This window comes from Neomonachus schauinslandi, chromosome 3 (assembly GCF_002201575.2).
Source record: "Neomonachus schauinslandi chromosome 3, ASM220157v2, whole genome shotgun sequence".
Taxonomy (NCBI): Eukaryota; Metazoa; Chordata; class Mammalia; order Carnivora; family Phocidae; genus Neomonachus; species Neomonachus schauinslandi.
Window position 1 is genome coordinate 165,607,043 of NC_058405.1, and position 13,600 is coordinate 165,620,642.

Sequence of the window (13,600 nt, forward strand, 5' to 3'; positions counted from 1 at the left end):
TTTCTTTCTTTCTTTCTTTCTTTCTTTCTTTCTTTCTTTCTTTCTTTTCTTTCTTTTCTTTCTTTTTCTTTCCAGTAGACTCTACACCCAGTGTGGAGTCCAGCATGGGGCTTGAACTTGTGACCCTGAGATCAAGACCTGAGCTGAGACCAATAATCTGACCCTTAACTGACTGAGCCACCAAGGCACCCCCAAATATTTTCTATAAAAAGTTTTAGTATTTTATTAACTGATAAGAATATGTAGTAAACAGGTTTTTTTTTTAAAGGAACAAGAGGCAAAATCTTTTGCTTTCAGTTAGGAAAAGTAACTGAGTAAGATGCAAAATCAGTAATTCGTAATAACTCATCAGTGAGCTGAGGATGCCAAGAAGTCTAAACGATCCTAAGTCTAGAAGTGGGCAAGCCCTTCCTATAAGAGAAGAGACCCATGACTGCTATTAATCCCTGCGTCTGTAGCAGAAGAGGAACAACCAGGTCATAGAAGGGGATAGAAAGAAAAGAGCCAGGCTCTTAAGCCAATAGTTTTTTTTTTTTTTTTTAAGATTTTTTTATTTTTTTGAGAGAGAGGAAGAGAGAGAAAAAGCAAGGTGGGGGGGGGGGCGGTGCAGAGGGAGAGAGAGAATCCTGAAGCAGACTGCTGAGCCAGACATGTGGCTGGACCCCAAGACCCTGAGATCACGACCTTCGCCGAAACCAAGAGTCTGCTGCTTAACCAACTGTGCCACCTAGGTGCCCCTTAAACCATCTTTTAACAGACAAGGGTTAGCATACGGGCTTAGAATCCCAAGTAGTGAGCCCCATTCACAGTGAGCTATCACCCACCAGCCAGTTTTTCCCCATGGGGCCTTCACTGAGTGCATGGAGGCCATGTGCCAGAGGCTGGGGACAGCACAGGTGGGCTAAGAGAAATTTCCCAAGAGGTGCAAAGTACTCTCAGAGTGAAAGGCGGCAGTTAGCCAAAGTCATGGGACAGAGCAGCGGAGCTGAGAGACATACTTTAAGGTGCATGGTGCATGATTGCTACAGCCCGCATGCCCGGGAGGGGCAGGAAAGCAAAGTAAAATCCCTAGCAACTCAAAAAACTGATGGATAGTTTAAATAGCAGCAATAGTGCTATGGCTTGGAAAACGTCAGGTGGACTAAAATCCACATAATGGCCACTAGAGGCTGCTAGTGCTAAAATCTCGAGGTCAGCTTGATTGAAAAGACTTGAAAACAAGTCTTGATTCTGCTCTCAAAACGCAAAACCAGGATCACAAAAAACATAAAATAAAAACTACAACAAAGCTCAACTTAGTTTAACAACAGAATAATCCAGCTTCCTTACCCAAGAAACCTGACGGAGGAAGAGGTCTGCCTTTTCAGGCAGTTGACATCATATACTTTAGTCTCTACTGTTCTTTTACTTACAGGGCCTGGAATGTGATACAAAATTGCAAGGCAGGGACCCGAAATCTGGAGTAAAAATAAGAGCAGAAAAAACTAGATGATCCAGATGTTAGAATTTGCAGATAAGTACTTAATAATAACTATTATTAATATGTTAGATGATTTGGTGAAAAAGGTACATAAAACAGATGGGAAAATCAGAGAAAAACTTCAAAAAATAATAAAAGGGAAATTCTAAAATTGAAATATTCAATTCCAAAATGAAGAATTCATTTAATATGCTCAATAGCATACTAGATACAACATGATAAAGGATTAATGCCCTTAAAGAGAGGTCGATAGAAATTTTCCAACTGAATATTAATAAATATTTTAATTTATTTAGGAGAAAAAATAAATTAAAATAACAGAAGCATCTGAGGCTTATGAGACAACATGTAATTGTCTAACACATGTGAAATTAGAGGTAAAGAGAGAGAATTGAACAAAATAAATATCTGAGGGGACAATGGCCAAGAATTTTCTAAGTGGATGAAATAAATCAACCTATACATTCCAGAAATTTAGCAAACCCAAGGCAGGATAAATTAAAAGAAAATCATACTTAGATATATCATAGTTAAACTGCTGTAAGTCACAGTCAAAAGAAAACTTAAAAGTGGACAGAGAAAAAGGGCATATGAGGGAACAGCAATAAAAAAGATGTCTGCCTTTTAGTCAGGAAACAACGGAGGCTGGAATATAATGGGATGACATCTTTAAGGTGATAATATGCATAAAGATAAAGGAAAAATAGTGATACTTTTCAGGCAGAAAACATATGACAGAATTCATCTTCATCATACCTTCAGTATAGGAAATGCTCAAGAAAGTTCTCTAGGTCAAAGAGAAATATGCCAGATGGGAACATAGATTAGTAGGAAGGAATGAGGAAGACCAGAATGGGTATATAAATAAATATATTCAATGGGTATATATATATGTGTACATATATATTTTATTCATATATATATGAATAAAAATGACAGGCTAAAATAATAAACAAAACTGTATTCTTATCATCCTTATTTACTACTGTACTTATATCTATCTTTATATCTTTATAATTCATTTAAAAGTCTATCGACTGCTTAAAGCAAACATAGTAGTCTCTTACTAAGGTTTATAAATTATGTAGACAAAATCTATTATATGTGCTGCTGAAGTGAGCACTATGTAGACAAAATCTAAAAGGGCAAAGGCTGGGAAGCAAAATTGAATATACGTTTGTAAACTCTTTATGTAGTTTGTGAAATAGTTCAATATTATTTAAGTGGAGGCTCTGATAAGTTCAGGATGCATAATTTCTAAAAATTAACACGAGTGAAAGATTAAGAAATACTTAATTGACACCACACCCCAAATAAAAGGTAAGGAAGTAGGTACAAAGGAACAAAGACTGGACATCTAGAATGCCAATACCGATGTGTTATATTTAAGCCCAACATAGCAATGATTGTGTTCAATGTAAATGAACTAAACAATCACTTAAAAGACAGAATGGGTAATAAATGTGTAACTTAAGTATATACCGTCTGCAAGAAATGTACTCTAAATATAAAGATACAGATAAATGTGAAGATAATAGATTTGTTGAAATTAAAAGGGTGGATGAGTTACATGCAGTGCTTACCCTAAGCATAAGAAATGGCCAAGTAGACTTCAAGACAGAGTATTACTAAGTTGGAGGGACATATCAGAATGGTAAAAGAATCCATTTACCAGAAAGAAATAATGATCCTAAATATGCATGCATTTAGGAGCTTCATATTGCATAACGCAAAAATTGTCAAAGCAAAAGGGAGACATGGTCAAATCCCACCACGTTGAAATATATAAAAATACCATTCTCTTAGTAATTGGTAAAACAATTAGACAAAAACTTCCATAGGATAACCTTTCACACAATTTGACGAAAATGCCACTTATAGAATACAAACACTACAAAATTCACATTCTTTTAAATTACACATCAAAGCTTCTTCAAGATTGAACATATGCTGGACTATAAACAAGTGTCAATAGACCTCAAGATTAAAATCACACAGAGAGTATTTTCTGACCACAAAAGAATTAATTGAAAATCAATTGAAATAAAATATGTGGACAATTCACAAATTGTTGGAATATATGCCATCCATGGCAAAAGTTTGAACGGAATAATTATGAAAGTTGAATATATCAAAAAATTGGGGGAAACAACAAAAGCAGAGCTTGAAGGAGATTTATAGCTTATCATATGCTTGATTAAATTATAGCTTAATTATATGCTTAATTGTAGCTTAATTAGAAAAGAAGAAAGGTAAGCATTCAGTAATCAAAGGCTCTGCATTAAGCTGTACAATGTAATACATAAATCAACCACCAAAAGCACTATATAAAAAGGGACATCAAAATGGAATTCTACAAAATGTTCAAGTAACCCACAGGGTGGCAGGAAAAATTAAACAGAGAAATGAAAAATAGAACGATAGAAAATAAAAAAATAAAACGATGGACTTAGCCTTAACATATCAATATTATATTTAAAAAATGGTCTAATTATACCAATTAACAGAGATTGAAAAATTTATTAAAAAATGTGACCCAAGGGATGCCTGGGTGGCTCAGTTGGTTAAGCGTCTGCCTTCGGCTCTGGTCATGATCCCAGAGTCCTGGGATCGAGTCCCACATCGGGCTCCTTGCTCAGCGGGGAACCTGCTTCTCCCTCTACCTGCTGCTCCCCCTACTTGTGCTCTCTCTCTTTCTCTCTGGCAAATAAATAAATAAAATCTTTATTAAAAAAAATGTGACCCAAATGTAAGCTGTCTACAAAGTTTGAAACATTTTATATATACTGATATACATAGGTTACATACATACCATGCAATACTATTTAGCAATAAAAAAGAACAAACTTGATCTATACAACAGCTTGATGTATCTTGAGGTCATTATTGTGAGTGAAAAAAGCCAATCTCAAAAGGTCACATACTGTATGATTCCATTTCTATAACACTTACGAAGTGACAAAATTATAGAGGTAGAAAACATTAATGGTTGCTAGGTGTCAGGGATGCTGGGGAAGAGGGGTCTCTGGGTGACTTTAAAGGACAGCACAAGGCAGGTCTTCAAGGTGGTGTACAATGGTTCTGTATCTTGATTGCAGTGCTGGTTACAAAAATTTACATATGCGATAAAATGACACAGAACTATAAACACACAAAGTGCACCATGTCAAATTTCTGCCTTTGATATTTTAGTATAATTATGTTAAGATGTAACCATTGGAGAATACTGGGTGAAGGATAAATGGCACTTTTTTACTATCTTTTCCAGTTCTTGTGAATTTATAATTTCTTTTAAAAATTACAAAGGAATGGACCATTGATTCATGTAACAATATTGGTGAATATCAAAAACAGTATGTTGACAAAAAGAGTATATACTAAGTATATACTATCTAATTCTAAGAAGTCTAAGAACAGTCAAAAAGTACATGAAGTACATGAACAGATGATGCCAATTTGTGATGACAGAAATTGGAACAGTAGTTACCTGGGAGTGAATGGTGGGTGGTTTTTTGGCTGGCAAGTTGCACAGCAAACATGGCTTGTCAAAGCCCATCAAAGTGCTCACTTAAGACCTGTATATTTTATTTCATGTAAATTACAGCTCAATAAAAAACTTAAGGAAAACTGGAAATAATATTCCAAAAATGACATATTGTTTTTACTAGTTTCCTCTTACAATAGCCCTGTAACACGTTTTGTTTACTTCAACTATCACGTTAGGTATACAATTCCAATTAATTAAAATGGACAGCACAAAAATTCACGAAATAAATATTGCAACATTTAATTTGATCTCACTTAAGCAAGAAATGCTGGATATTATTATTATTATTACATCTTTAATTCTGACTTGAGGGGTGTCTGGGTGGCTCATTTGGTTAAGTGTCTGCCTTTGGCTTAGGTCATGATCTCAGGGTCCTGTGTGGGGCTCCCTGCTCAGCGGGGAGCCTGCTTCTCCCTGTGCCTTCCTCCTGTTCATGCCCCCCCCCCCTCTCTCTGTCTCAAAAAAAAATAAAATCTTAAAAAAAAACCCAAACCCTCTGACTGGAATTTAGGAAATAAAAGAAAGGCCAGATGAATAATCTATGTTATATAAATGTGATAACACACTGCCCGTCTCTAAACAGGAAGAAGCATGATTTTTAAGTTTATCTACATCTACTTGTTAAAAGCTATTTTTCTAATTAAATCTCTTCCCCTTCAGCAAGAATTCTTTGAACGCCTCTATGTCATGTACACAATCGGATATTCTGTCTCCTTTGGTTCCTTGGCTGTGGCTATTCTCATCATTGGTTACTTCAGGTGAGTGATTCCCAATCCCTTTCTCCATGAAGGGACAGGTTCTGTGTCCTATGCATAGAAGATGCTGAGGTCTCACAATTTCTGGCCCAAATACTTTTCCCAGCACAAGTTTTTGAATTCAGCCTAGTGTTATAATATTATTTGGCTTTGAATATTTATTTTTCATGAGGAAATTCAGGGTTTTTATTATTGTTGTTTAAAAACTAAAAAAAAAATCTTTAAAAATATCAAAGCAGTATGAAACCATTAAGCCTATAGACCTGAGCTACAGTGTATTTGTTCGCAAAGGGCTGCAGAGTAGAGCAGAATGAGCTACAAAGATTTTCATTCATGACGCAAAGACTTCATTCTTCCCAAATGATTTTGGTGCCATTGGACAGAAATTCATTTTAAATAATCTCCCAAATGATCTGATATTGTATCTAAAGAAGTTGTATTTATTATTTATTGCTTCTGTTATGGTTTATTTTTATCCACTGAAACTTTTGCCCAATTCAATACAATTTAATGTAAATCAGTACAAAATTTTGAGCACCAATATTGAGATAAAACAGTGCACAACATGGGGTGCCTGGGTGGCTGTCATTAAGTGTCTGCCTTCGGTTCAGGCCACGATCCCAGGGTGCTGGGATCGGGCCCCGCATCTGGCTCCCTGCTCCCAAGGAAGCCTGCTTCTCCCTCTCCCGCTCCCCCTGCTTGTGTTCCCTCTCTCGCTGTGTCTCTCTCTGTCAAATAAATAAATAAAATCTTTAAAAACGAAACCAAACAAAAACCAGTGCACAACATGCATGGGAAATGTGTACTCATGATGCTTGCAGCTGGCTTGTGATACACATAGCTGAGAAAACAGTGTACAGTGTGAGAAATGGTATGATTCAGGTGGTGTATGGTAATTGGGAAGGCAGAGTATGGGGATGAAGTGAAATCTCAAAAGATGCATGACTGTAAATAAGATTTAACCAAAAGAGAACACTGGGGGGCAGAATTCCCAACCTAAGTTTAGATCAAAATCATGGAATATTTGAGAAAGCAGAGTTTTGGTGCAGCTAAGTGATGGGCAGTGAGACTGGAGTGGTAAGCAGGGTTGAGAGTGTTTTGAGACTTGTGGGTTGTATGAAGAAATTTGAACTTTACCCTAAGAGTGATGAGGAGCCATTGAAGGATTTTAAGCAGAAGAGTGACAGGAAAGTCACTTGTGAGGTGCAGTGTGAGTTGGTTGGAGGCATGACAGGAAGCCCATTTGGAAGAGGCTGTTAGAGTAACTCAGGACAAGAAGATGGTGGCCTGGCCGAGGGCAGTGGCTTTGAGGATTGGATAGAAAGGGAAGACCCTGAGGTATATTAATTAAGACAATACAGTTTTAGGAATTTAGTGCTAAATTATGCGTGGGAAAAGGAATGAGGGTAGATGACATATTTAAAAAACAAAATGTTTTATATTTTGTTTCCTATCATCTTACAATCCCCTCTTCCTCGAAACTTCTTATACCTATTTTCGCTGTTTTTCTCTTTGGATTTATCACTACCTAATGTACAATCTGATGTTTTACTTATCTTTTTATTCTGTTTATTTCTTTTTCTTTTCTTTTTATTTTTTATCTCTCCCTCTAGAATGTAAAGCCACATGAGAACATTTATTTATTTATTTATTTTTTGCTCATTGTAGCATTCTTAGTGGTTGTAATGTACCTGATATATAGTGATGCTTAATATATATTTGTTGAATTAATAAATAAATGACTAGTTTAATATTCCAACTATTTCTTCTAAAGCAATTACTCATCTTATGACAGTATAGTTTATGTATCCAAAACTTTTTCTTTATTGATTCACTAGTCCATTGACACAACAAGCTTTTTCTCTGCCATATATGATAGACTCTTTTTAGTATTGATGGAGGACAAATTAAGATATGTTACAGACTAGAAAAGCAGTATATATGAGAGACTGACTCATTAAATGATTATCAAATAAAATATTGTTAATACTATAATACAGTCTTTTATAAAGCGTTTTGGGAACACCAAAGAGGCTAAAACTGACTAGATAAGAGAGAGAGACTTCCCAGAACACACTGACATGTGAACTGATATTGCAATGATGAGAAGGAATTCAGTATATTCCAGATGATGGGAACAGAATGTGCAAAACTGAGAGGTAGGGAGGAGCAGGGTAGACTCTGGGAACATAGAAGAGTCCCATGTGAATGCATCATTTGATGCATAGGGTGGAGTGGCCATATAGGAATGACTAGGAAGAAACTAGATTTTGTGGCACTGGTTTTGCCGGTCTTTGTCAAAGGCTTTGAATTTTATCTTGTAATGGTAGAGAATAGGGAGATAATGAAGTTTTTAAAGGAGAAGGGGAACACAGATTTGTGGAATTATGGAGGGGTTCCTCAAGACAGCCTTGTGAAATTGGCTTGGCAGTATTATCCTATTTTACAGACCAAGAAACTGAAGTTCAGTGTCCAAGGTCACAAAGTCGTAGGTGGTGTGGCTGGAAACAGAACTGTCATCTTCCAATTCCTATCCAGAGTTCATCACATTATACTAAGTGTAGCTCTGGTTGTTCAGAATAATAGATGAATATTTATGAGAAAAAAAGCTACATAAGGTTTCAGGAGGATACAAATCACTAAGTAGTAATTCTTCAATTTACATAGTAAGTTATCACTCTGTTTAACAAATTCTTTCTATATAATACTTTTTTTTTTTAAAGATTTTATTTATTTGACAGAGAAAGCACAAGCAGAGGGAGAGAGAGGGAGAAGCAGGCTCCCTGCTGAGCAAGGAGCCTGATGTGGGACTTGATCCCAGGACCCTGGAATCACGACCCGGGCTGAAGGCAGCCGCTTAACCAACTGAGCCACCCAGGCGTCCCTCTATATAATACTTTTTATATAATTACTATACTGTATAGCAGAATGTTACACAAAAATTTCAGAAACTCTTCTGTTTCACAAAACAAGATAGTTTTTTATTAAGATAGTAAGTAGTGTTGAGTCTTCTAAAAATCAATACCTACTTAGATACTGTGATAGCGCTATTCACAGTCAATAATTTCCACAGATACCCGATAACCCTATATGGTCAAATCCCACTCACCTGTGAAGACACTCCCCAAAGGGAATTGATTAATGAGGAGGACTGTCTGGGCAGAATGGACATGTATACATGTCCCCACCATACTAACAAAATAACATTTCCAAAATGTCTAAATTTAGCTCATTCTCAGTTGGCCTACCCCTACTATATTATGAAATGTAAAAATATATTATTGGATTAAAAATTTTTTTACTCTCTTACACTTACGTACTTTGTCCTTTCTGGAAGAGAAGTAGTAATATGGTGATCATTGTACAGGAAAGTTGTACTGTCTTGCAGTCAAACAATGGTAGAGCTGGGACAGATTCTACAACCCTTTCTTAAGAGTGTTTTTAAGAAAAGGTATCTTTTGGAGTTAGCTTTTTGTACAGGAAATTAGTAATACTATATCTACTCCTATGTATGTTATGGTTTAACTTGTGTCTAAGATTCTTTTATGAACCCAAGCTTTTTATGTTAAAGTAAGCTTGTTTACTCTTTAACATTACTAAGACATAAAGTTGTGTAATGTTATCAAAATATTTACTTTTTCTTGTAGAGTATGTGTTGAAAATGTGAAAGCTCCACTTTAAAAAAAAAAGATTTTATTTATTTGAGAGAGAGTGAGCAAGTGAGAGAGAGAGAGAGAGGGAGATAGAGCAGGACAGGGTGAGAGGGAGAAGCAGACTCCCCACTAAGCAGGGAGTCCAATGTGGGACTCGATCCTAGGACCCTGGGATCATGACCTGAGCCCACGGCAGACGCTTAACTGACTGAGCTTCCCAGATGCCCCTGAAAGCTCCATTTTAAAATAATATCAAAATGGTTCTCCAGTAGTCATAACTTATTATTACTTTAATATATATTTTAGTATAATGCTTTAGTTTAATACAGCACAATAGTTAACTCTGCAAAATCGGGATAAATATAGTAGTAGATCAGGTTAAATTTGAAATTATTTCTCAAAAAGTTACATTTTAGTTTTTGATCCCAGTTGTTTCAACTGGAAATAGATAGTAATGGGTTTCTGTCTTTGTTCAGGCTTACTATATTTTCTTCTTTTTTGTTACATTTATGTATTTTCTTTACCTATATCTAATTTCATCCAAATCTAAATACTGAATATTTTCTCTCCATAGACGATTGCATTGCACTAGGAACTATATCCACATGCACTTGTTTGTGTCTTTCATGCTGAGAGCTGTAAGCATCTTTGTCAAGGACAAAGTGGTCCATGCTCACATAGGAGTAAAGGAGCTGCAGTCCCTGTTGATGCAGGATGACCTACAAAATTCCATAGAAATGCCTTCTGTGGACAAATCAAAATATGTAAGTGTTTTCACCATTTTCTCTCATTACTGATTCCTATAACATTACAGACAAGGACAGTTTTACAGGCCACTAAATCTTAACTTGTTTTGGTTTATGTAATCTCTGAATTAACCAAGATAGATGACTAATTTATATAATGATATTTACTACCTCAATTCTGTCCTTAAGCTTTACGCCTAATTACTCATCATCTTAGACTATTAAAAGTCTTGAGCTCTTTCCATAAGAATATTCTGGCATGGGGACTTCAAAAATCACATGACTGGAGTGCATTTGATGTGGAGCTCATACTAGCTTTCATGGCTTACCGTGTTCAGAAGTAAAGAGCCCACTTGCAAAACCAGAAGTGTGTTATTTTAAAGCCCACAACATTTACCTTCTTTATTGTAGATTCAGACTTGTTCCAATATAAGATTCCAGGGTACTTGATTCTACTCTGAAATGTCCTGGTGTTGTTTAGTAAATAGAATCACTCAATAATTCAGTTAATTAGATCACTGATGTGCTGTATCTGGGAATTAAGTATAATAGATTATATGTCTTGATAGTATGAATTAATGCCCTTTCTGTGGCTTTGGCCTTTGCCCTGTAACTTTGTAGTCCCTGCTGATTCTGATTCTGTGCTGGTTTTGGTGACTTGTTTTATCCCATAGAATGAAATGGAAGTGATGGTGTGCTGGTGAAGGGTAGAGCTCTGTGAATGAGCCTAGCCAAGATTAGCAGAGGCTGGCCCAGATCAGCAGAATCACTGAGCCAATGCATAGATTCATACGATGTAGTAAATGCTTATTATTTTAGCCATTGACTTTTGGGGCATAAGAAAGATGAGAATAAAATAAAATCATGGTAGAATAATGGCTAATATTTTCTTCTTTATGCTTTTCTGTATTTTCTAATTTTCTCTGATAATCAAGTATTACTTTCATAAATAGGAAAAATCAAAGAAAAGTGATTTTTTGGTAACTTCTAAAGGAAAAATATCTTATTTTAAGAACAGAATTGAGCCCATAGTCTTAGAGATGCTGTCTTAAAATAACTTTGTTCTGGTCTCATTCAACAGTCTTGGCTTTCCTACATACAGGAAACAGATCATAAAAAAGAAATACAGAACTATTTTTTCATGGTCTGTTGCATGTAGTATAATTAAGAGTTCTAATATGATGCAATTCTGGTTTATTTGTAACAGATTGGGTGCAAGATTGCTGTTGTGATGTTCATTTACTTCTTGGCTACAAATTACTATTGGATCTTGGTGGAAGGTGTCTACCTGCATAGTCTAATCTTTGTGGCATTCTTTTCGGACACCAAATACCTGTGGGGCTTCATCTTGATAGGCTGGGGTAAGGTATTTATGTCTCCTTTCCCTTTAAACTGGATTATGGATTTCTGTTAAACCTATTGATGTGGGAAACAAAGGCAAAAGAAAAAATTATATTTCCTTACTACTTACAGCCCACTGACAAGTCCTTGAAACAGGCAGAGTGACATTCCTCTAGGAACTCTTTATCTCTACCCCATAAGATACATGTTAGCAATCATCCTCCAAGCATATGGCCCACTGATACTCATCTGAAGAGTCTCAGGACTGAGTTTTTACTAAACAGTAATAAATGACCTTTTCTTAACAATAGCTAGACCCCTCAGGGTCCTGGAAACCTTGTTTCCTAAATTCCTTAGGAATTTAGCCTTAACCCCCTCCGAACTTGAAAGTATACAATCAGACACCTGTCACAACGAACTTGAAAGTGTACAATCAGACACCTGTCACAACCCTGGGGCAGCTCTTTCTGCCCACGGGTCCTGTCCCCGTGCTTTCATAAAACCACCTTTTTGCACAGAAGAAGTCTCAATCTTGAGTGTTTGCTCCGAACCCCAACGTTTTCCTATATCACTTATCATTAGCATACTTTCAGCTATTTTCCTGAAATCTCTCCCCATCTTACCTTTATATCTCCTTCTTTCTCTTCCATTGTTCATTGGGAAAGGTTATTAAGATCAAGTCTAAAATCCTCCCAGTGGTAACAAACTTTTCATCTTTAACTTACGGTTAGAGTTCTTAGGTCAGATTCTTGAGAGAATTCTTTGGTGGAAATATAAGAGAACACACTGAGAACTGCTATGCTCATGTCTTATGTCAATGTCCTGATTTAGCAATAATTTCATCCTAAATATTTTGATTTTTAAATTTCTAAGCTATAGTGATGAATTGTTGATTTGTATTTTTAGGTTGTATGATGAGAATACCAGAAATGAATTTATAAGACCATCTTGACTTCATTTAATGATACAAATTACAAACTAATTATGTAGACTTACCATGTCTTTTGGAAGGAAATAATTCAAATTGCTTTCTGCATAAGTAATTTAAAAAAAAATGATATTTAGCTCACATTCCAAGAATGCCTTCTCAGCACTACACTGGACTAGGCACTAACTCAACATGACATGGGGAAAGGATGTTGCTTGTTCAAATTTAAGAGAAATTGAAACTCATATGTGGTTACAATTAAGAAGCCTCATGATCAACAATTGCAGATTTCGTTATTTTTATATCCACATTATAAGGGGCTCAGCATAAGAAAAAAATTAACTGAGTGGCTCAAGATTAAATTTGAAGGGTTTTTTTTTTTCTCCTCCAAAATAAGAATATTTCTTTGCTTGTTTGGCTTTAATATTGTTTTTTTAACATTTGAAAATATGGAGTAGGGAATATTGAATTTCCTGCTAGTTAATGAGTAACCTTTTAGAAGACAAAGGGTCTATTTACTCTAACATTTCATTTATTATGAAATTATTGTGAATAAAGTTGTATTTCTGAAGGCAGCTTGTCTGTTTTAAAGCTCTCCCTTTGACTAGCAGTTACTAAAAACATAAAAAAAATAAAAAGGGTATTTTATTTTTTAGGGTGCTTTGGAAATTTCCTGAATAGTTTTTGGTAGTTTGCCTTCAAATCAAAATTATATCTGTGTACCAGTGATGTGGGAAACAAAGGCAGAAGAAAAACTATTAAATTTCCTTACTACCTACAGCCCATTGACAAGTCCTTAAAACAGGCAGAGTGACATTCCCCTAGGGACTCAACTGCTTCAATGTTAATACTTTGCTAAGGGCAAAAGGCAATCCTAGCCTAAGCCCCTCATCCTCCAGGATCCTCTAAGTCTACTTTGACGTATAAAAATTCCTTTGGGAATTTCCTTTATCTCTGAACCCCCCAAGATACGTGTTGGCAATCATCCCCCAAGCATATGGCCCACTGATATACATCTGAAGGGTATCATGACTAAGGTTTTATTAGACGGTAATAAATGACCTTTTCCCAACAATAGCTAGTCCCTTCAAGGTACTGGAAACCTTGCTTCCAAAATTCCTTAGAGACTTACACTATCTCTAACCTCTTC

At 35.9% G+C, this 13,600-nt stretch overlaps 1 protein-coding gene across 2 annotated transcripts in view; it reads left to right on the plus strand.

The window, feature by feature from the left end:
• The window catches only part of PTH2R (parathyroid hormone 2 receptor), a 76,645-nt gene that overhangs the window by 28,510 nt on the left and 34,535 nt on the right, over positions 1 to 13,600 (plus strand). For both annotated transcript variants that reach the window (XM_021703219.1, XM_044913393.1), the window contains 3 exons: positions 5,688 to 5,785; positions 10,010 to 10,199; positions 11,389 to 11,542. In XM_021703219.1, the coding sequence (XP_021558894.1) occupies positions 5,688 to 5,785; positions 10,010 to 10,199; positions 11,389 to 11,542 (442 nt within the window). The remainder of the gene's footprint in view (positions 1 to 5,687; positions 5,786 to 10,009; positions 10,200 to 11,388; positions 11,543 to 13,600) is intronic.